General features: G+C 27.1%; 2 protein-coding genes across 2 annotated transcripts in view; both read right to left on the bottom strand.

Moving 5' to 3' along the window:
- Positions 1-435: 435 nt before the first annotated feature.
- On the bottom strand, positions 436-13,509 carry LOC105621444 (xanthine dehydrogenase-like). Its single transcript, XM_012202914.1, has 17 exons — positions 13,452-13,509; positions 12,824-13,007; positions 12,409-12,540; positions 11,890-12,040; positions 11,490-11,700; positions 10,159-10,688; positions 9,758-10,055; positions 8,789-9,307; positions 6,341-6,527; positions 5,249-5,545; positions 4,380-4,815; positions 3,953-4,081; positions 3,304-3,434; positions 2,742-2,985; positions 2,516-2,612; positions 2,053-2,160; positions 436-548 (listed from the first exon to the last, which is right to left on the bottom strand). Exons 1-17 carry the CDS (start codon positions 13,507-13,509, stop codon positions 436-438), a joined length of 3,825 nt encoding a protein of 1,274 aa, XP_012058304.1.
- A 3,429-nt stretch (positions 13,510-16,938) lies between these two features.
- LOC105621443 (xanthine dehydrogenase-like) overlaps positions 16,939-26,055 on the bottom strand; it is a 14,213-nt gene continuing 5,096 nt past the window's right edge. The window contains exons 6-15 of the mRNA XM_012202913.1: positions 23,604-24,119; positions 22,960-23,143; positions 21,340-21,636; positions 20,516-20,954; positions 20,069-20,197; positions 19,828-19,958; positions 19,224-19,485; positions 18,860-18,956; positions 18,487-18,597; positions 16,939-17,006 (exon numbers count right to left, since the gene is read on the bottom strand). Of these exons, the coding sequence (XP_012058303.1) occupies positions 16,939-17,006; positions 18,487-18,597; positions 18,860-18,956; positions 19,224-19,485; positions 19,828-19,958; positions 20,069-20,197; positions 20,516-20,954; positions 21,340-21,636; positions 22,960-23,143; positions 23,604-24,119 (2,234 nt within the window). The remainder of the gene's footprint in view (positions 17,007-18,486; positions 18,598-18,859; positions 18,957-19,223; positions 19,486-19,827; positions 19,959-20,068; positions 20,198-20,515; positions 20,955-21,339; positions 21,637-22,959; positions 23,144-23,603; positions 24,120-26,055) is intronic.

Here is a 26,055-nt window from a genome sequence, read left to right as displayed (position 1 = left end):
TCTGTTACAACATTTTCTATCAGGAGCTCCAAACTTTATAACGAACTGAATTTTTGAAACTTTGTGCTCATTATCTTATTTTTTAATATAATGTATTCGACTTCCTGATAATCACTCAGTCTAGGAAGCCTAGCTTATATTAGCGCTCAATGACCTAGCGGAAGGGCGCCAATGATTTTGAATACAAAATTTTCATATAGCATTTTAGAGTTAAAGAAATTTAATGAAGAAAAATTTTTTAATAGTGTATGCAAGAAGAGAGACGTGCATTAGTTTTAAAGACATTTAATTGGTCGAATTATCATGATTCAATTGATACCATAAAAATTCTTATATCAACAAAATGTGAATACTTAAATCAAATCTAATTAACAAAATTTTTTAATTATTCTACTTATATAGCAATTAAAAGGCTAACAGAATACAAAATTTATTTCAAACACTGGTTTCTTTGAGAACGATTCCTGTATTTGTTCCTCTTTCGTAAACCATCATGTCTTTGTTAGTTAAGCTAGTCAAAAGTATACGTTCGGTAGTACACGGTCCATCTGCAAATATAACGAATTACATTTTAAAAGTACATATTTTAAAATGTTATTTTATTATAATAGTATTTTATAAGAAAATATGTAAAACAAATTAAATAAAAAAATTAAAAATATATAATTTGTGAAAAAATAATGTAGAGGAAAATATGAATCACGAATTTAATTATATAAAATAATATAATATTTTTAATTATTTAAAAAATAATTTAAATGTTTTATGATATGATTTCGAGTAACGTATATATACTATGAATCGTGATTAATATGAATAGAGTGTTACTTATAATATAGTTCTAAAAAATGATGAAAAGAAAATGAGACCATAAAATCTTACAACTTTTTTCCTTAAATTGTGGCTTCAAGAGAAATAGAGAGTAGAAAAAAAATCTATTTATACGACGGTTAATCTAAAAGAAAATTTCCCTATTTTCGGAAAAATATTGTAGAAAAACAAATTTAAAAATCAAGAAAAATTTTTTTAATCTGTTACAATTTGATTATTTCAAGAAAAGAAAATCGAAATCTTTTTTTCTAAATTCATTGTATCGTGAAGAAAGTTTTTTCACATCTTGTGTGTATCATAGCTTGTCTACTTTTCGCGAACTGTTTAAGATCAATTAAAAAATAAAAGTGCTTCCGTATAACTTTCTTTCCGTATAATTTTCTTGTTGCTTATCCAATGTTAAACAAGGATAAGATGAATGCACGTATACTGTTAAAAATTTCATGAAATTTAATATACTAATTTAATATACTTTTAATTACACAATTTGAATTTAATTTCTTGATATTACATTAAATTTAATGACACGTTCATTCCATTTAAATAACTACTATAACTTAATTTTTAGTTAAATCATTCATTACTTTTAACTTCGTTCATAATTACAAGATTCATTTACATGTAAAGGAAGCTTGTGGTTGTATTTCTAACAGTATAGACAATATCATATAGTAGGTATATCATATAGACATTTCTAATAGTAGATACAACATTCTCTAATGTTTCCGAACGCAACCTAAATGGTTCTTCGTACCTTCTTAGAATCCTCCGTATTTTCCTTGCTTCAAGCGATTTTATCTGTTCACCAATTTGAAGCTCTATTTAGACGGCATTCAATATTGGAATGAGGAAATTAAAATGGCGGTTAATAGCTCACACATGAAAATTTGCATGCATTGGTACAAACAAGATATGGAAAAACTTTTTTCATGATTAAATGCATAGAAAAAATAGTATTTTTATAGGAAAATATAAATAAGATCTTTAATTTTTGTTTTTCTGTTTTTTTCTAAAATGAGAAAACTTTCTTTTGGGCTTTTTTCTCTCGTAAAAGTATTTAAAAAATGTTAAAAATAAATATAAGCACCAAATTACAGTGGCAATTAAATGATTAGTACTTGTTGCAAAAAACATATACATTAATCCAAATCATAAAGTTAGAAGATTTATGTTATATATTGAATTATCAAGGATACAAATGTATCTTTTCTTAAAACTTACCTAGTTGATACCATTCCGTATTCCCTGCATCCGCTCTAGCGGAATTCAATGCGTAGCGAAACGCTATTAGAATTACGTAACTCATACAAAGTGATGATTCATCGATTGCTACAAACATATTTTCGGTATTAATCAAATACGTCCGGTATTAATCAATCGTTTAATGTCCCTCATTTCCTAAACGGAAATTCTCTTTTCATTTTTATTAATTTTTTAATTATTTTTTTTAACAAGTTAAATGATTTATTGAAACGAGTGATTGTAAATTGATTAAATTGATTAAATGAGTTTTATGGATTTGAAAATTTTTCTAAAAGAATTTCTACGAATTTTTTAATTAGACAAAAATAGAAAATATTCGAGATTATTTTTTGTAGTACAAAAATAATTTATTATATACTTTTGCAATATAAAAAATTAAGTCTTGAATCATATTCAAATTTCAAAAGTGTTTGGATCTTACATTTTGAACCGTAGATACCAATTGCATCGATTGACTTACTGAGTAAGTATACGCGGAAATCTTCAGGAATATCCTTCGCTCCTGGTGATTTATAATTCTATGAAAATAATCAAATACTTCAGATAATTTAATTATGTATTTTTAGGACAATCTTGGCGAATCAAAGTAATAGAATCTTGGCAATTTATTAGGTGTACCAAAATTTGATAAAGTTTGATAAACGTACCCATAATCTGTTATTCGTTAATACTCCTGTATCAGGACTATACATTAGATCCTCAGAAGTCCAATATCCTATTCCCATTACGAAAGCTCCCTCCATTTGACCAATGTCGATTTCGGGATTCAAACTTACACCACCATCAATCATCAAATCGACTCTTCTGATAATGTGCTGACCGGTCAGTACATCGATCTCTACTACGGCAGTAGTAACACCATAAATGTCTTCCGTTGTTCCATTCACCAACCTGCTAAGATATATAAATGAAATGTATTATTTAATATTTAATAATTTGTGTAGCATCTCTTACTACATAAATTTAAAGTTTAAATTTATTTATTTATCAAAATCTTTTCAAAAAGCACATAGTAAATATGTTTAATAACAATTATAGAAAATGCAAATGGAATATTTAAACTGTGTTTTTTTATTCAATGTACACCTATACTAAGTAAAAATGAGACAAATGTTTCTTTCTAACAATATTTTCGGAAAAATGTTAAAATGCTTTATGATATAGTGTGACATAATATATCACTGTCAAATATGATTTAGTGACATTTACATGTAACGTGCACATAAATCAATGCCTTGTTCATACGCTATAAAAATGAGATCCTTCCATGTCAGATTTTTCATTTTTTTTCTTATTGGCTCGAGTCTATTCAAAATCTGTGTGCAAGCATGGATTGTTGCCTGAAAAAAATAATCAATGTCATTATCAAGTTTTGCGTTACAGGGTACGAGAAAAGTCCTGGATTGGTGAAATATCTTGAAAATAAAGAATTTTTGGGAAAAATGATACAGACGAAAGTTGTAGGGTTTAAAAAGATTTATTTATTGATCACATCTGTTTGATCTTGGATGGCATCTTGGACGCCAAGGTCAGGTCAAGGTCTACATACAAAGATCTTTATTGTAGTGTTTTAAAAAATTCTTGACATCAGCTAGATTCTAGAATTAATTAGATTCTAGAATTAAAAATAGTATCCCGTTTAAAAAAATCGGTGCAATCTTGATCTAACTTTAGCACTTAAGATCAAACAGATATGATCGATCGATAGATCTTTTTAAACCTCGCAACTTTTGTCTGAATTATTTTTCCCAAAAATGCTTTGTTTTCAATATTTACCGATCCGAGACGTCTTATTCATCCTTATGTATTATGTTATAACACTGTCTTTCACAGTGATGGAGATGAATTGAATTCTTACGTATCCGCAGTTTTCTACAGTAATGCTGTGTCCTGTAGTTGACTTGTTGGGTGTAGCTAAATTATTGCTTCCTTTAACAGAGACTATTTCAATATTGATATCCAGTACATGAGCTGTTAGTTGTGCGATCTAGTGTACAAGAATTATTTTTAAATTGATAAAAATATAAATCGTCTTACTGTAAATCTTTTTCTAATTTCAATAAATTTATGAGATAATTAATCTGTATTCAAAATCTAAAAAATGTGTATCAAGAATAAAAAGTGATAAAAATCTAGAAATAACAAGTAACAAAGTTTGATTTTAATTTTCTAAAATAATAACTCAAATAAAAAAAATAGAATTTTTAAACATAATTTTCCATTTATTAATAGTTAGATGAAAAGCATGAAAGAACTTATTTGGATAAACCATTGCATTTTCATACCTTTGTATTTATACCTTGATCGATTTCAATTCCGCTGTGCGTCACGCATACAGAACCGTCTCGAGCGCAGACCGACACAATAGTCTCGAATTGTCCTTCATATGTTATCAAATATTTCATCGGTATCATAGCAATTTCCTGTTTCTTCCAACGATTGTGTGAATTGAACCAAATAGCGTCACTTTTGTTTTTCTCGTAGTTGGTCTTTTTTAACAAATCCTCTATCATAGGTTTTAAAAAGGATTTATCTACATTATTCATATTCGCCAATCTGACCTCTATCGGATCCTTATTCGTCACTTTCGCAATATGCTCCATTAAATTTTCCATCATGGCCACTCCTTCCGTGGATCCTGATGCCCGACAAAACGTATTTGACGGTAAATCGGTTCTCACATCGAATCCGTTAAATGTCCAAGTATCAGTTGAATAGCAGCTTCTAATGATAAAAGATCGAAGATTTGTGAATATGTTTAATTAAAAATGAATGATTAAACATACACAATAAAGTGTTTTCAAATTTGATTCTTAGTTAATTACTGAAAATTATCTTTATCGCAATTAATTAAAGTAATTTTTTTTATTGACGTATTAGGTATTTTTTCCTTTTTTGAAATGTTTCAAATTTCTGTTCAGAGAATAGGAAAAATAGTTTAAAATAGTTTAATTTATTATAGTATCTGCTTTTGCTTAAAAAATGTTCCACTCAATTTTAAAACGCTGTGCACAGAAAATGCAATAAACAAATTTTAATAGAGAAAGTTTATTAGAGAAATGTCTTATTATTATTATATATTATTATGATTATTATATATTATTATGATAAATTGCTTGAATTTTTGTTTATATTATATGTTGTATTTTAATACTTTTGCATGTAGGAAGCTATCATGGCTGCTTGCGGTTCGTTGAAACTAGAACCGCAGTTGCTCCAGTGTTTCGAGTTGAGATACTGTATAACTCCGTCATTGTTCACTCCGATCTCATATTCTTGACGCGTAGAACATCTTTTGCCTATCGATTGCATATTGCTTTCCGTCGTCATGATGAATCGCGCTGGACGTCTCAGTTTATGACATACCAATGCGCAAGCACATGAAATTTGCGCGTTGCGTGAGATTTTTGATCCGAATGAACCACCAAGTTGATTGACATACACATTGATGCTAAAAAAAATTATATTCTATACGATTGGTATTAAGTTATTTTACAAAATGCATTTTTCTAATATTATTTTATTTCATTACTTATTTAATTTATTTCATTTATAAGAAAAAAGAAATAATTTACTTCTCATTCTATAATATCAAAAATGTTATATTTACAATTTCGATTTTATTTGAAGTAATCTTTCTTTAATTTTCTATAACTTCATAATTTGAACGATATTGATATTGACAATAAAGACATTATTGAGATATTATTATATATACATAATCACAATAGCTCGGTGCTTTTGTTGGAAAAGGATGATTATTTTAAAAGGATCATTACAAACTTTACATTATGTAACATCTGTTACATTATGTAAAAGTATATATTTTATATTTGTGCGAACATAAACACAATTTAAGCGGAAATATTATAAATATTCTATTTTAGAGAACTAGTACTTTTATTTCTATTTGTATAAATATGTCTTTATAGAAGAATAATTATGATAACAATAATTCATTTTATAATTTTATATAAATGTTCTAATGTTTGTAATATATATAATATAGGTACCTATGGTATTACACATAATATTGCATTTTTAAATTCGTAAAAATTTTATTTTCAACTTTACATATGTGAATAAGATACATTTTTTTTAGTATTTTAATAGTGGATTTCAAAAATATCCCATTATAATTGTTACAGTTTTTAATACTGTTATAGTGTAAATTATATTATTCCAATTGGACTAATGTAATTACTTTTGACACAAAAGAGATTGAATCGATAGATTAATGAATTACCTATTATTTTGAACGTAAAGACAATTAGCGATCGATATTTGAATGAGATCTATCCATTGTGACGATGGATAGACATCTATAATATCACCTTCCACTGGAACGCATACGCAGGATTGAGTTTCAAGGCTATGATGATATTGACCACCGCATTGGAAAACGCCCTTTATTATGTGTTTAATATCGATTCCTGTAAAATAATAAAAGATTTTCTTCTTTTAACATATTATTTTTTATTTTTAAGATAACTATTCACTTTGGTGAAGTTATCTCTATTGAATATGACTTTGACGTAGAGTCATCAGGTCTAATCTAAATAAACCAGGACATTCCTGATTAAAAAGTTGTACAAAAATAGGACACAGATACTTAAAAGTAGGACAAAAAGATGACACATTTTAGAATACAGGAATTAAATACAGGAAGATACATTTTGTTAAATTGTAGTACAAAATAAGTAGTATATTTTAATTCAGAAAAAAAAAGTACATAAATGTAAAAATTCTCTAAAAACATGCATTTACAAATAAACGGCTTTAATAATACTTAATAATATTTAATAATATTAAATATTTTATCAGATACATAGTAATAATCTAGTTATTAGCTTAAACATTTATATGTATTTTATGTGCGATAAACTTAATAACTTCCGATCTCCTCGTTTTCTCTAAAAATGAGCAAAAAAGAGAGAGTAGGTGCACTCCGGACATGCTGATTTTAATAATGCGATACCAAATTTAATTTAGTATTGGCACAATTATTTCTTAAATAATTATTAATTATAAATAAATATAAATTATTTGTGAATTAGAATAAATGCACGTCTTGTTAATGTTTCTCTAGATAATTATTTATATTACAGCATTTAAATTAATAGAAGATTATGTTTTGTTAATTGCATAGGAATATTGTATGTTTCTATTGAAAATGAACTTGCAAATGTTAACTGAAAGTTTTATAGGAGAGCAGTTCAAGTAATTAGCTCAAAGAAGAATACGTTTTAACTTTTCTTTCTCCTTTTTTCCAAGGTACAGGGTGTCCCAGAAAAGTCATTTGAATATCTTGGATAATGTAAGATTTACAAAAAAGTGTTTCAAACAAAAGTTGTAGGATTCAAAAAGATCTATTTATGATCTGATCAGTTTGACCTTGGGTGGCCAAGATCAAATTAAGATCACATCGATTTTTTAAAATAGTACATCCTACTTTTGACTCCAGAATTCAATAGCTGGTCGAGAGCTTTTCAAAATACTATAAAAACATATTTTTTCATAAAATAGTTTTTGAGTTATGATACTTTAAAATTACAGTATCGCCGGCATTAACATTAAGCAAGGTGTCCGACCGACGGATAAAATCTCTTAAGAAGAAATCTGTTCAGAATCATATGCTAGATAATATTCGTTAAGATCAAGGTCATTAGAGATTGTTTTTCTTATTTTCATTTTTGCACTGAAAATTTATTTTTATATCCGAGATATTCAGATGTGCCGACCTTTTTGGAGTCACACCCTATGTATAAAATTGCTAATTTGCAAGGAGTGTCAAAATGTTAATAAGAATTATTACGTTACTGCAGGAGTAAATCCATAAATAGTGTCTTGTGTAGTCGGCCATCTACTACTGTCATTTATTTTAAATATCAGAAGTCCTATCTTCGTTTGTTAGCAAGTTCATGTGTGTACTTTCAGAATTTAATTTTGTTGCATAAACAAAATTGGTCGGAATTAACTTCCCAGATAGTACACAAGATCATAATAATAAGAACAAGATGATAATAAGAATAAGGTATCCAGTTAAAATCATACTAGAAAATATCATGTTATTCAATATATTTATAACGATTTCGTAATAAATTTTTGAATTTCTTGAGAAGATTTTTAGTTAGATGTTTAGTTTAAAGAATTTTTAGAACTTCTCAAGAAGATTTTTTTTAGTTTACTTTAACTCTTCATATATAAAAGTCACAAAAATCATAATCTCAAGAATTATTAAAATCAACGTCAAAAGTGTATCGAATGACCAATGATATCATTGTGATTGTAAAATGTTCTTAACTTTATGTTATCTCATTTCTATTATGATTTTGTGTCTTACCTGTTGAAACTGTGACTATATAAAAGACAATATTTATTCTCTGTCTAATCTTTAATCTATCATAATCAATAACTTTTAATGAATAAAATTTCCGAAAACCTCTCAGCAGAATGCTCTCAACAACGTATGTCAAGATCAAGATCATTGGAGATGATTTTCCTAAATTAAATAATTGCCATTTCTAATAACTTGTATTATTTCGCACGTTTGCAAATGTGCAGCAAATTCCATTTTTTAACAAAACTTAATACATACATTTACTGCTATCTTTTTCTGATAATTACAATCAAAAAGAAAACAATTTAATTTAATTAAATGTTATTAAATCTATTGTTCTTTATCAGTTTGTACCTTTTCTCTTTGCTGGAATATTGGCGCTTTCCCTGATTCTTGTATTGTCCTGCGAATTTAGAGCATCTTCAATACTTATCACGGGCTTCGTTTTCAGAGGTTCCTTATATATAATTTGTACTAATTTTGCAGCCTCATTCACTAAATTATGCGTCTCCGCGACAATTACGCCGACGGGTTGGCCGGCATATAAAATATCCTCTTCGGCGAATAGCAATTCGTCCTCTGTTAAAGACGTCAACTTGCTAATAGCAGAAATACATAGATTCTTTCCCGGTATATCTTTGGCGCTGAAAAATGCCACTACACCCTTCATTTTAAACGCGTTGCTTGTATCAATACTCTTGATCTTGCCATTACCGATTTCGGTGACGACGAAGGCACAAAACACTTCTCTAAGATATGGACCCATATCATTGCAATATCGGAGTTCGCCCGATGTCTGCTCAAAAGCTTCTAACTTTGGCATAGGTTTATTCACTGGCCATATATCCTTCTTTGTGTCATATTCTTGTTTAGCTAAGAAAATTGTGTTTTTTTTATACGTATAATTTCGAACAATCAGTCGAAATACATTACGAGCTCTTTGTACATAAATCAATAATAGCTATACTTCAGTATTTCTCTAATATAAAAACTAAAGATTATCTAATATAAAGATTATCTAATATAAAGATTATTAATGACCTTTCGTACTTGTAGCGTAATGAATAATGAATTGTAATATACATATACAAGAATAAGACTTCTGTAGGTAATTTGTACACGACTTCCATATTGAAGAGGTCTCAAATCCCCAGAAATAAACAAATAGGGATACGTTTGCAGTTACTTTGTTCAAAAATTGTTCCAATTGCTTGCGAATTATATATCATATCATCTTATAAAAATATTATTTACATAAACTGTATAGATTTAGATAAATATTTATAATGGAAATGTCTATAAAAACATTCTGAATATGTATACCTGAAGAAAGACCTCGTTCTAATAAGGTGCTTCCGCTACGATAAAATGGATCTATTTTCTCTAGTTGAATGCTTAATAAAAATTTGTAAAATAATCCTTCGGCAAGAGTCTTGCGAAATTCCGGAGAGTAATTCGGGAGCACATGATCTGGTTGCAGTTCGACATGTAACATTTCCATAATTAACTTTAGTATTTTCTTGTCGAAGATAGATTTTCCATCCAACAGTTTCTCTGTCTGTTTTGCGTGCAAAAAATGCATGTTGATGCCATAGAAAATGATGTTAGGCAACTCCAACACCTTTTTGAAAAATATTGTAAATATAAATAAATAAAATTTGAAGAAAATTGAAATATGAGTGAGTAATTAATAATAAAATAATATAAACAATTTGTAAAGATACCTTGCCATTGTCGTCGAATGTGAAGAGAAAGCCGGCGTCGATGTGACTACGAGCGTTCTGAGCTCTAGGCATAATCTTGTAAAATTTACATATGTACGAGTTATCACGTAGTGGATATAATATAATGTTATTGATAATTTTATGATTCATCCTGATATTCAGAAATTCATAGAGATAAAAGCTTTGACTCTTAGAGGGACTTTCTTGGACAACTACATGAGCACCGACAGACTCTAATATCAAACATAAATCGGATGAAAACTCATTGTGCTGGTGTTTCATCATTAAATTCCCGGCTACGGTACCAATATTTCGCACGGAAACGTTTGCAATTATTTCTACATGCTGAGCCAAGTGATTTAGATATTTGAATCCAGTATCATTTGAATATTTCTGGAATGTCTCTAACACGGTAGTAAGAGTTATACTTCCTCCTAAAACCAAACCGAAATCTGATTTTGAAATTTTATGCAAGTCTGGAATGTCGTTTATATCAATGTATATATCTTTTTTGCTCGAAGGATAAATACCTGCAAAATTAAATTTCCACAATGTTATATCTATATTATTAATAATATTTAGGTTAATAATATCTATATTATTACTTTTATATTTAGATAAATGTGAGAATTAAGCAATATCGAATGTGACATTGTAGAATAATTGAAATTGTCGCAACTTTTCGATTTTTTAAGTCTTAGTAAATTGATCTAAATCTTTACATTATACAGGATTATTATTGTTTTCTGAGAATTATTAACAAAAACCAACATAGCACATTTAATTATATAAATATAGGAATATAGGAAGATATTAGAATATAAATATAGGAAGATAACATAAAATATTTAGATTCTTTGATAGTAATGATAATATGAATACTTTAATTTTATTAGGGTGTCCGCCTCTTCTACAATATTATTATTATAAGTATTTATCCGATAAATATAATACATATTCAATATTAATAATGTTTTGTAATATATGTATATTATACATACTAGATACTTGATAATATTATTCAAATGATTCAGATTTTGATGTGCTTACTCAAGTAACTAAGAAATAATAATTATTATGATTATTTGATTGATTATTTTAATTGATGGCTTTTATGTTATCATATATCAAAGATAATCAGCGAGCGCAAATTTTGCTCCAGTGATACATCTCAAATCAATAACTATCCATTATTGAATCTTATGTCTATGACATCTTCTGTTCATCATATTACAAATACATATGGAAATATTCACACTATATGTGTATATATACATTTTATGTGTATATATATTTGTTAATGACTATGTTATCTAATACAGAAAAAATACCATGTGCAGTATTTCCTCCATTTAATTTATACGTTGCGTTTGGGTTTTCCTTGAATATGATAAATATATCCTCGATCGTGAAAACTTTGTAGAAATGTGCGTCCTCTAACTTTATACTCAACATTTTTTTTTCATCGGAAGGTTGTTTATCGTAGTAACTACGTACACATGGCATTTTATTTTTCCGGCAAGGTTTGATCTTATATAACTCCTACGAAATATATTTCATTATATTTACAACAAGATAAAAACAAAATAAAAAAATGTTATTATAATAACGGATAAATCCTTATTTCTCTAATAACAAATTTAAATTATACTTGTGAAAATAAAATAAAACTAAAATCGTAATTTCAAAATAAAAATTAAATTTTTGAAATAGAAAAGAAATTTTTTAAACCTCAATATCTTGAATGTCCTTCACCATTGATGGATGTGCGTCGGTGGCAAATCCTTTGAACGCATCCAAAATTGCACGATATCCGGTGCATCGACAAATATTGCCACCAAATGAACTTTCAATCTGCTGCATAGACAAATCTTTCCCGAGACTGCAAAATATAGGTATCAATGTATTAACGCAAAGTTCTTATAAATATAATTCTTTATAAATATAATTCAATTATATTTAATTGTTATTTGTACTTGAACTATACATAGCAGTATTGTACGAGTTTATGCATAATTTTAAGTTACAATTTGTTTGTTTATTATGGGACAATTACAATTATAGCGATTTTTTCTAATATAATTACATGTACAATATGTTAATTTTTTAAGGGTACTTTTTTTGTATGTGACTTTGTTTTAACATCCGATAATTCTGAAAGGATTTTATCATAAAAGTAGAAAAGTAATATGCCCGAAATATAATATTTTTTTAACATAAAAATTAATTAGCAATTTTAATAATTCGTACCTGTACATATTCATCACCATGCCAGGAGAGCAATATCCACATTGTGAGCCATTTTTTCTAGCAAGTGTAGCTTGAATTGCATGATAACCGTCTCGCTTGTTACCTAGATCTTCAATCGTTACAATATTCCATCTGTATCATTTTATGATATAAAATATTAGTTAATATTAACATATATTTGGCATACCCAGAAATTAAAAAATTGAATATAAAAAATGAAATAGATAAACATGAATATAAAAAAAGAGATTTTAATATTTTGATGAATAATTTCTTGTGGGCGACGAGACTTTTGTGGATGTTCGTAATGTCATTATATAAATCTTTTTAATTAACATTTTAATTAAGAAATTAGAATTTAAGTTTGAATGTTAGTTTCTCTTTAATACATACACATACATACATACATACATACCTGTCACAGGTTAGTACCAATACAAGACAGGAATTTACGGCTATCGTTTTATCCTTGAATATTACACTTACGACACAAGCACCGCAATCACCTGCATGGCACATCGCTTTTGTGCCTCGAAATTTCGCATATTCACGGATAAAGACAAGGAGAGTCGTGTCGACGGGTATACTATCATCGGATACTGAAAGCGATTTTTGAATCGACTGATAAAATTCTAACATATTATCTTTTATTTCTAAACTTTTTAATCATAATTCTATAATCAAGTTTTATAATTTCTGTATAATACAGTTTATATGATTAATTCTTATATAAACGTGATAGACCTTTTTTATATAGTAAATAAATGTTATAATTTTTTATTAGATTTTTTAAAAATATATTTGGAGTTTCTTTATATCTCATTCCATCAAACAAATTTTATGTACATGTTATTTGTAATTTCTCATTCAACAATATATCTGTTGTATAACACATATTATATTACAGTTATATCGTTGAGTGGTAAATTACAAATAATGTTACATGGAAATTGGTGTTTGCTGGGATATTACTTTATCTTTTAAAGATATGTTCAAAAAATTTTTATTTTCTTGGTTATATATTTTATACAAAGAATACATACCCGAATACGGTATTCCATTAATTACAAAATTTATCTTATTGTTGTCGGATCTAAACATGTTAGAATTGAGAAACATTTGAATATTATCTTTAATGAAAAAGATATAGATGATATTTTATAAAAACTTTTTTATCTGGTTTTATATTATGTAGTAATGTATAAATAAATAAATAAAAAATAATAAAATATTTTTTGTTGAAATAAGAGATTTTGGATTTCTAAAATATTAATAACAAAATTTCGTTTATCGTACCAACATTTCAATAGTTTTCGCATAAATTTAATTATAAATATTTGTCACTTACGCTCTTGCCGTTTCCATTTTCACTCATCAGTCGTATCGAATTACGCCTAATTATCCCCTCTCTAAAGATATGAAGTACTTAAAGCATTGTCTATAGGAGAAACTATCGGGAGCGCTATCTAAAGATCATAAAAATGATAATTGTTAGATATTTGATAATATACTACAATTCTTTTTTCTAAAAAAAATTGATAATAAATATGATAAAAAATAATAAATGTATAGATAATAAATATGCAACAATGCAAGACTGTACGCAGAAATATCGTTGTAAAGCAAATCGCATTTATGAAAATGTCATCATATATACATTAACATATAAAATATAAATTTTGCATATATTATTTTTAAAAAATTTCAATAAAGATTATTTTGCATGAAATCGATTAGCAAATAAGGAAGAACGGTTTTTGCTTAAATTTTCTTATATTTAAGTCTTATTTTTTACACCGAATTTTATAATTTTATTTTATAATATCCTGGATGGACATAACGCTAGAAATGAATTCAGAATATAAATAATTAAAAATTTTCATGTAGATATTTTTGTTATTTAACTTTTTCGAATTATAAACGTTTTCGTATCACTAATTTTCGTTACAAATTCAGCCAGCATATCGACATCACACTTTCTCACGTTCACGTGTCTTCTTACTGACTATCAGTAAACACTTCCTCTGAATATATATTGAACGTTAGTTTGGTTTGCAATGTGAAAACGTTTGTAACTGGTAAACAATGTCAAATAGGAGAGATGTTTATATGGATCTATCTACACCTTAAATCTGTTTCTGAATGTATGTCCACATATTATTAAACACCCACTATATGTATTTCGTATATATATTCTTATATACAAGATTTTTGAATTTATTTCAAATATTGTTTTATTAACAAGCGACTTTTATTTGTGTCATCAAAAAGCATCATGCGTTTTTGTTGGTTGAATTGGTTAGAAATATATTTTCTGTAGTACACTGTTCATCTGCAAAATACAACATCTAATCCTTTCGCAGAAAAAGACAGCAAATTATGATTATCTGACTTCTGTTTGCATAACATTTATATTGTAATTGGCTCTTGAAAACAAAAATGAGATTTCCGAGATGAGTTTAATCCGCTTATTTTCAAATTATTTTCGTTCAAAATCGAAGAATAGTTATCACATTTTTATACCATTTCGTATTCTTTGTATCTCTGACTTTTGGTTCATTAGCGATCGCTAATGGATCAAATCGCTTAATTATAAAGTAACAACTTTATATTAGGTGTAGTAAAAAGAAATCCATTATTTTTCCATTCAATTTTATTAAAATAATGGATTTCTTTTTACTACACCTAATATTAGAAAAAAATATGTAATTAATAAATTTTCATTCATGTGACATTAATAATTGCGTACGATTATCTTAGATGTAGCTATTATGTAACATTAGTGTACAGTTAAAATATTTGCGTTTATCATCAATATTTTTTGTAATATTTATATTCTATGATAATATAATTTTTCTTTTTTCCGCTGATGAAAAGTTTTTTTCGCTGATGAACGATAAATGCATTAATGTTTATACACATTATTGCTTTTGAATACAAATGCATAATGTACTTAATTTAGAGATATTTTTAATAGCTATATGTGTTATTGTGTATATTAGATACTATGCATATTTTAATTTTAATTTTACAATTTGTTTATTTGTTATTGAACAATTAATAATTATTGTAATAACATAGAAATTCATTTATTAATTTACTAATATATTAATTTTTCTTAAGAATATACATTCTTGAATGCAACTTTGTTGCAATGCTAAAAATTCTAAGAGGATTTTAGAGTGAAGAAAAAAATTTTAATAAATTTTAATATTTTATAGTATTACATAAATTTATAAATTAATTAGTATTTACAAATCAATTAATCTTTTATTCTTATGTATCTACAACTGTAAGTTTAACGTATTTCCTCCTTACATAAAGCTCGACTTAAATAACGTAGATGAGATTTTGATCAAATAAAAATAGCACAAGAATAACATGTCTGGCATAAAAAAAAACACATTATATATTCTTTTATTTTGCGGCAATATGGTATTTAATTTTGCATATTAAGTCATTATTATATTGCTACAAACTTCATTCGTTACATATTTTACTTTCTCTTACATACATTTTTAATATAAATATTGCAAACACACACACTTGAACATCTTTGAAATATCTGCTTATGCATATCAAGAGACATAATAATTATTGATTTTACACATTTATTAATTTTACACGAGAAAAGTAATAGACAATTTAATTTTTAATTTCTTTATAGTATTTAATTTTTTTACTTAATCTTTTTATAGATTTAAATTTTTATGTTTTAATTTTTTTACAGTATTGCAGTTAATAAATTTTACATACGCCTCACACAAGTAACACAATAATTTTAAATCATTTTTTATTAACTAAAAAAATTAAAGTTAACACAATATTTTTATATTTTTCGTACTTATTAACGACTTTTTTAATGAAATATTTATAATTTTTATAAAAACATATATTAGAATTATTAATTTAAAAGAACAAAAACAAGCATATTATAATTTATGACTTTAAAGTGATATAGGGCTTAATGTTTTTTCGTAACACATCAATAAAATATAATAATACAAAATTGCTTAAGAATTGAAATTGCTTATCACGCTCTCTATTATAACATTTTATCAAGAAGCTTTCAACCTTACATACAAGAAACAAACTGAATTTTTCAAACCTTTTTCTCACTTATCTTAACTTTTATATTTATCGCATCTTTCTCCTAATTATCCACTGAAAATCCAGCTCAACACTCTAATAATCACTAATAATCAATGATCTAGCGCACTTACATGCATAATTTATACATGATAGTAAAGTTAATGAAATTTAATAAAGAAAATTTATTAAAAATTAGCATAAATGAAAAAACGTGTCTTAGTGATTTTAAGACCTATTAACAGAACGAATTATATTGTAATAATCCCACCATTATCATGAAAGTTTCATATCAATAAAATATATGAGTGCATAAATTATGTTCTTCATTTTACAAAATTTTTGAATTATTCTATTTAGATAGCAATTAAATGGCAACTAACAGAACATAAATAATTTATTTTGAACACACGATTGTCTGAAAATTTTTCACTTTCATTGTTAAATCACCATTTTATCTCTGCTGGTTAAACTAGTTAGAAGTACACGTTCGGTGGTACACGGTCCATCTGCAAACATTACGAATTATATGTGAATATATATATATATATATTGGGTTGTCCGAAAAGTTCGTGTCGATTGAAGGAAAATTGAAACGTAGAAGATTTAAATTTTTAATTTCATTTATTATATTTAAATCTTTTGCGACATGAACTTTCCGGACGACCCAATATATATACATATCAAAACATTATTTTATTATAACAGTTTTCTACAAGAAAATACGTATATATGTAATTCATACTCAATCGCAAAAACAGACTATTAAATTTTAGCACAAATTTTTAATATCTTTGAGAAGTGATATCTTAATGGAAAATTATTATAGCGAGATGAAACAAAACTCAAATTAAAACTCGAACATTCACTTTAATAATTGTGCAGATCAAATTTAAAATACACAAAGTAAATTACTAAATGACGGAAGTTGAAGAAAAACATTGTAAGGTAGGGAATAAAATTTCTTATTCGGATTAATTGCGTTGCTCAGGGAAATTGGTTGTAAATCACAAAAGTGCACGAGTTTTTAAGATCATTAATTTCAAAATAAATTCATATTTGGAATATTTTTCTACAATTCTTTTTGAGAAAGTATTACAAAACGGACAACTTTTTCTTGCAAACTTATTGTTAGTATAACTTAGAAATCATTATACAAAATTTTACCAAAAAAGAAATTAAAGTGTGAATTTCAAATCTTGCCTCAGTAATGCAATAGTTTGAATAAAAAATTTTTTTCTTAGTTTTCAATAACTGGTTTCAATGTCTGCCATTTTGTAACACACTGTATAATTCAAATTTGATCAACGAGAATGTTCAAGCTTTAATTTGAACTTTGGTTCATTTCGCTATGATAATTTTTTAATAAAATATGATTACTTAAAAATATTAAAAATTTATATTAAAATTTAATGGCTCGTTTCTTGCGGGTGAGAATATAAGAAAGAATTATAGAAGAAACAATAAATCACATATTTAATTACATAAACTAATATTTTTAATTATTTTACTATAAAATTTAAATGTGTGTGCGCGCGCGCGCGCGCGCGCGCGCGCGTGTGTGTGTGTGTGTGTGTGTGTAGCCAGCTTTGGATAATATATATCGTTAATCATGATTAATATAAACATGGTATCATATAATAGTTTCAAAGAAACAATTAAAATGATATGAGACCATAAAATTCGACAACACTTTTCGTTAAATTGTTGTCTCATTCATTTCGTTTTAAAAAGAAAAGGAAATAAAAAATCAAATCGTAAAAGAATTTAAAAAATGTTTTTTTAAATATAAGCACGACAATAAAGATCAATAGCGATTAAATAATTAGTAATTGTTGCAAGAACTGTAAAAATGAATGAATACAATTAAATTAAATTAATACAATTAATAAAATTGTATTAATTATTGTATTAATTGTATTAATTAATAAAAGCTGATTGGAGTTGTATCATAGGGATGAATGTATAATATTTCTGAATAACACTTACTCAGTTGATACCACTCTTCCTTCATCCCTACCTCTGCTCTAGCGGAATTCAATGCGTAGCGAAACGCTATTGGAATGACATAACTCATACAAAGCGGTGCTTCATCGATTGCTGCAAAAATATTTTTAGAATTAATCAGAAATCGATCTTTTAATATTTCTATTTCTGACCCTGAACAAAGATCTTTTATTTTTAAATGTTTTCTTATTTAAATTAAATGAATTATTGAAAGACTTAAGACAATTAAATCTTTTTGAACCTGAAAATTTTTTTAAACGAATTTTCAGGAATTCTTAAATTTTATACAAACATATAAAAAATCTTTAAAATTTTATAGTAAAAAGTAATTTGAATAAAAGGGTTTTGATTTTACCTTTTGAACCATAAACAACAACTTCATTGTATGAGTTTTTGCATAAGTATACGCGAAAATCTTCGGGAATATCCTTCGCTCCTGGTGGTTTGTAATTCTGTATAAATAATCAGATATTTTAGATAATTATATATTTTTAGAATCTCGCGTTGTGTTCCGTTGCACGCATAACGAGCGAAACACAAGACAAAGCATCATTTTATTACTGTTCGACACGAACATGAAATAAGGTATCATTTTATTACTGTTCGCAGTATTAAATAAAAATAAAACGATATATCATGCGCATTATGCGTGCAACGAAATGCAACCTCGAAGTAATTTTAGCGATATTAAGTGTATCGAAATTTGATAACATATATACCCATGTTCTATCAGTAATTAATTTTCCTGTATCAGGAGCATATACCAGATCCTCAGAAGTCCAGTATCCTATTCCCATTACGAAAGCTCCCTCCACCTGACCAACATCAATTTTCGGATTCATACTTAAACCAGTATCGATCATCAAATCAACTCTTCTAATAATATGCTGACCGGTCAACAAATCAATCTCGACTTCAGCAGAGGTGACGCCATAAACGGCGTAAGGCTTCGTCTTAGCTTGCGTTGGCCCAGTCATCAACCTGCCAAGAAATGGAATGTGTTGTATAATAATTAATAATGTGTGTAGCATCTAAAATCTCTTCGTACTTTATAAATACAAGGTTTAAATCTATTTCGAAATCATTCCAAAAGCATATGATAAATACGTTTTAATACTTATATGTTTTAATAATTTTAAAAAATACAAATGATTTCTTTAAACTATATATTTTTTTATAATGTATAACTTATTTTAAGCAAAAGATAAGATAAATGTTTCTTCCCAAAGGAAGTACAATATTATCAATTTGTAATTTTCAATTTTAAAACATTGTATGATATATATATCACTGATGTGTCAAATATGATTTAATGACATTTACATGTAACGTGCGTATAAACTAATGCCTTCTTCATATGCTTTAAAAATGAGATCCTTCCATGTCGGATTTTTCATTTTTTTTCTTATTGGCTCGAGTCTTTCTAAAATCTGTGTGCAAGCTTGAATTGTTGCCTGAAATAAATGCAATAATCAATGTCATTATGTTTTTCGTCACTGTGAAAGATGATATATATATATATAATATCGTCTTCCACAGTGATGGAGACAAATTGGATTCTTACGTATTCACAGGATTCTGTAGTAATGCTGTGCCCTGTAGTCGATTTATTTGATGTCGCTAAATTATTGCTTTGTTTAACGGAGATTAATTTGATATCAATATTCAGTGTGCAAGCTGTTAATTGAACAATCTGGTGAATTACAAGAATTAATTTTAAATCGGCAGAAATCTAAATCGTCTTACGTACTAAATCAAACTTTTTCCAATTTCAATAATTTTATAAGATAATTAATATATGTATTAAAAATATAGAAAATATATATCCAAAATATATATCCAAAAAAAGCGAAAAAAATCTAGAAATTTGAGACGGTTTCGATTCTATAATTTTCCAGAATAGAAACTTAATTTCAAAGAAATAAATTTTTAAATACAAATTTTCAATAATTTTGTGATAATTAGATGAAAATCATGAAAGAATTTGCTTTAAACTATTGCATTTTCATACCTTGGTATTTATACCTTGATCAATCTCAATTCCACTGTGCGTCACGCATACAGAACCGTCTCGTGCGCAGACTGACACAATAGCCTCGAATTGTCCTTCATACGTTATCAAATATTTCATCGGTATCATGGCAATTCCCTTTTTCTTCCAGCGATTGTGAAAATTAAAGTCATCAATGGATTCCTTGTTCACGTTGTAATTGATCAAATTTGACAAATCTTTTATCATGGTTTCTAGTACGGATTTATCCATATCATTCATATTTGCTAATCTGACCTCAATTGGATCCTTCTTCGTCACTTTCGCAATATGCTCCATTATATTTTCCATTATAGCCACTGCTTCCGTAGATCCTGATGCCCGGCAAAATGTGTTTGATGGTAAATCGGTTCTCACATCGAATCCGTTGAACTTCCAAGTATCGGTTAAATAGCAGCTTCTAACGATAAAAAATCGTTTGTGAGTATATTTAATTAAAAATGAACGATTAATCATCACATACACATGATAGAGTATTTTCAAATTTGATTTTAATTATTTATTGAAATTATTTAACCATTGTTAATTGAAATAATTTTTTTTTATTAATATTAATATTAATATTATATTTTTTCCTTTTTTGAATGTATTTCAAAATTTTGTTTGAAATAAAATAAAAATAGTTTAATTTACTTATAATTGATTAAAAATTTTCCACTGTATTTTAAAATATTGTATAGAAAATGCATTAGACAAATTTTAATATTAGAGAAGTGTTTTAATACTATATATTATTGTTACAAATTGCTTAAATTTTTATTTATTTACATATTACATTTCAATACCTTTGCATGTAAAAAGTTACCAATTCAGCTTGTGGTTCGTTGAAACTAGAACCGCAGTTACTCCATTGATTTGATATGAGATACTGTATAACTCCTTCATTGTTTACAACGATATCGTATTCTTGACGCGCAGAACATCTCTTACCTATCGATTGCATATTACTCTCTATTGTCATGATGAATCGCGCTGGACGGTTCAATTTATGACATACCAATGCGCAAGCACATGAAATTTGCGCGTTGCGTGAGATTTTTGATCCGTACGAACCGCCAAGTCGTCTGACATGTACATTGATGCTAGAAAAATTATATTCACATGATTGATGCCAATTGTTTTACAAAATGCATTTTGCAATCTTATTTTGATTTACTTATTGTTTATTTAATAATTGTTTATTTAATGTTATTTATTTTATAAAAAAAGTAAGGACTTCTAAGTTAGAACACATTTCCTATATTAAATATACAATTTCAATTTTTGCTTGAAGGAACTTTCTTTTCAATTTCCCGATATCATCATGTGATTAATATTAATAATATAGACATTATTGAATATAGATAATAATTTGTTTTACAATAAATATTTTACATAAAGTGCTGTGAAAAGTTTATTGCAAATAATATCAGCCGAAGATTCAAGATTGAAAATTTAATTATAACAGATCGTAGAATTCAAAATGTATTGTATTCACTCAAATATTAAGGTTTAACTTTCTCTTGCGACGATATGAGAGGAAAATTACAATCGATATAGTACAATAAATTACTTGCTAAATGAAGTCTTATTTTTTTAGTTTTTCTTTAAAGATATAATAATTCTCTATCTCGAAACCTATAAAATATGTGGCAAACTAAGATGTCTATGATATCTATATCATGTAGAAATATAAAATAATTTCTGAAATACTTAGCTATCAACTGCTGCAAGCGCCCCTACAGCGATTTTTGACAGATAAAAAATATACCATTATTTCAGAAATTATTTTACATTTCTACGCAACATAGCGGACATTTCAGTTTGCTGCATATTTTACATGCTTCAGAATTACGACATTAGGTTATAAAGGAAAAACTGAAAATATAGCTAGTAATATTGTTGTGTACTGCTCTTATTAACATTTTAACAAAAAATGTTGCATAATTATATTTTTTAGACTGATTTTATTTTAGAAATCATTTTAAATTGATTTTATAAAAGTAACGACAAAGTTACAAATAGTTACTTTTTAAATAACGATAACTATAACGAGTTATTTTTAAAAATTAGTATCGATAAATTATTTACTTTTTTTAACTCAATAAGAGTAATTATAACTTATCTTTTAAAGTAACTTACCATTTCCGGACAATTTGTTGGTAAATTATTATGTATAAATTTAACTTCAATCATAACTTTATAATTTTACAAGTTCGACTATAAACAAAAATAATTTTATTTTTAATTTTACTTATATATGAGAGTATGTACACCTTTAATAGTGGACCTCTCAAAATTATCCCACTATAATTGTCATAATTATATATGCTGTTACAGTATAAATTATGGTATAACAATTGGGCGGATACAACATATGAATGACTTGATAGATTAATGATTGACTTGATAAATTAATGAGTTACCTATTATTCTGAACATTAAGACAATTTGCGATCGATACTTGAATGAGATCCATCCATTGTGATGACGGATAGACGTCCATACCACCCTCTACAGGAACGCATACGCAAAATTGAGTCTCTATGGGGTAATGATATTGGCCACCGCTTTGAAAAACACCTTTTAACACATGTTCAATATCGTTCCCTGTAAAATATTAAAAACTGATATTTTTTATCACACTCGCACACACGCACGCATGCACAACGTATATTATCTTTTGATTTTTAAAGTATTTATTCTCTATCTAAATTCTTTACTAAAAATGTTTATTCTCTATCAAAAATATTTATTCTCTATCTAAGCTTCAATCTTTTATTATTAAGCTTTTAACGAATAATGACTAAAACTTCTGAATACCATTCATCAGACTATTCTTGACAATATATTCTTATCTTATGTCAACATCATTGGAGATGACTTCCCTCAATTGAATAATGAACATTTTTATTAATTACTATCAGTACTTATACTATTTCACAAGTTTGCAAATATGCATATTTTATTTTTTCGCAAAACTTAGGACATATATTTATTATTTTATTTTTTCTGGATTATAATCAAATATGAAAAATGTTATTAAATGTCGTTCTTTATCAACTTCTACCTTTCCTCTTTGCTGGAATTTTGATGCTCTGCCTAATTCTAGTTTCGTCACCCACATCAAGAGCATCCTCAATACTTATCACTGGATTTTTCATACGTTCGCTATATGTAATTTCTATCAATTTTGCAGCTTCATTCGCCACATTATGCGTTTCCGCGACGATTACGCCAACCGGTTGGCCAGCATACAAAATATCCTTTTCGGCAAACAATAGTTCATCCTCTGGCAAGGACATCAACTTGCTGGCGGCAGAAATGCATAAATTCTTTCCTGGTATATCCTGGGCGCTGAAAAACGCCACTACACCCTCCTTTTGAAGAGCCCAACTTGCATCTATTCCACAGATCTCGCCATTGCCAACATTTGTGACGACAAAAGCGCAAAATACTTCTCTAGGAAATGGAAGCAGATCATCGCAATATTGGGCTTCGCCTGATGTCTGCTTGAGAGATTCTAATTTTGGCATAGGCTCATTTATTGGCCACAAGTCCACATGCGTAATGTAGTTTTGTTTTCCTAAAATGATTATATTTTTCTTGTATGCACAATTTCAGACAATTATTCATACATTACGTGTTTTTTAATAAACAAATCAATTTAAAACCATATTCTTCTATTCTTTTGATGCATAGAGAGAAAGATTTATTTTGACTTAAAAATTCTATTTATGTTTATTTTATTGAAACAATAATTAAATTTAATTACAAGTCTAAATCTAAATTGGCTCTTGAAAAATTAACATCCAACATAAAATAAAAAATATAAAATAAAAAATGGGCAATTAAGAGCTTTAAAACGCGGTAATTGATGCGCATATATAAATATATTTTTTGACAGTGTCTGATCTATTATATAAAATAAAATAAATAACTGAACGTTTCGACTGTATTCAAGCCATCTTCAGCAGCCTCCGATCATAGAAAAATTGTTTATTCGTATGTTCAACAGTGTAGTAGCAATACATGTGCAATAAGTAAGTCTATACAGATTCCCACGTCCGGGGTATAAGTAACCGTCAATTGATAAGCTAAGTGCGAGCTAAATCAAAATATAATTCACAAGAACGTTACTGGAAAAATCATTAACAAGAACTGGAAAAAAGGATAACAAAAACTGTAAAGAGACTTACACACTGCAACTCATAATTGCACAATATTATAATAAAACATAATTTAAAATCACAAAGATAAAATAAAATAATTTCTTAAAACATAGCATTCGTAGTGTCAAAGAAATATCGACTAAGGTAAAAGAACATTGGGAAATAAACATTCTAAGGAAGCAACAAATAAAGTTGTCAAAAGTTGTTACTGGATTGAAAAATAATTTAGATAGTCATTTAAGTACTCCAATTAAAATTTGTTGATTATGTTCGTGTAAACGTAGTGTAAGAACTCAGTGTCTGATTTCGAATTTAGGCTATTTTAATATGAATCCTAAATTTTAATATGAAGCATTTCAGACACTAACCTTTTCCCAATATATCTCTCATTATCCAAAATTTTTAGTTTTGATTGGAATATTACTCCAATCAAAATCATGTTCGGATTACAATCTATGTTCAGAAATGACAGACAAGTTATCGCTTTTCTTATTGATGTCACTTTTATGTTCATTAATTCTAGCCTTTAATTTTCGGCCTGTCTGTCCAACATAAGAAGTATTGCAATTTTTACACTTAATTTTGTACTATATTTTTCTTAGAATCGTGAAAAAGAACGTCTTTCTGTGCTTTAATGATTCTGTCAAGTTTGTTCAAACTGAAGAAAGACAATTTAACATTGTGATTTTTTTGACAATGCTCTTAAATTTGTTATAAATACAAGACAAAAAAGGGATGGCAAACCGAAGTTGTTTTATAATCGATATTAGTTTTCTTAGTTTGTTTAAGACGTTTTAAAAGAGACCTTAATTGTAAATTAATCGTTACAAAAATAAAATTAATAGAGTAGTCATTGTCCAGAAAAGTCTTAATAATAAAATTAAAATTATCCTTATGATATTTGGATGAGATAGTAAAAAAGCTCTGTTCACTATTCTCATAAGAACACTTCTCTTTTAGAAAGAGGATGAAGAAACAAGAAACTGAGATACCTCCCCGAAAAAATTAATGATAAATATTTATAATTTATGATAAATATTAAATTCTAATTTTTCGTTCGCCTTAATAATTATCACATCCAAAAAATTCAACCAGTCACAAACAACTTCCAAAGTGAACTGCAATCTTAAAATGAAAAGAATTAATTATTTCTAAAAATTCCTCAATTAGGTGATTAGGAATAACAGTCACAATGTCCATATATCTAAATTTAATTTTATATGAAAACTATTTCTATATATTTATGAGAAANCTCCATTTGTTACAAATTTNTGAAACCTTTTGACCGTCACTNTATATATATATATATATATATATATATATATATATATATATATATATATTATATAT

Source organism: Atta cephalotes (assembly GCF_000143395.1).
Source record: "Atta cephalotes unplaced genomic scaffold scaffold00033, whole genome shotgun sequence".
Taxonomy (NCBI): domain Eukaryota; kingdom Metazoa; phylum Arthropoda; class Insecta; order Hymenoptera; family Formicidae; genus Atta; species Atta cephalotes.
Note: the sequence above shows the minus strand (reverse complement) of the source record. Positions and strands in the feature narration are given on the sequence as shown.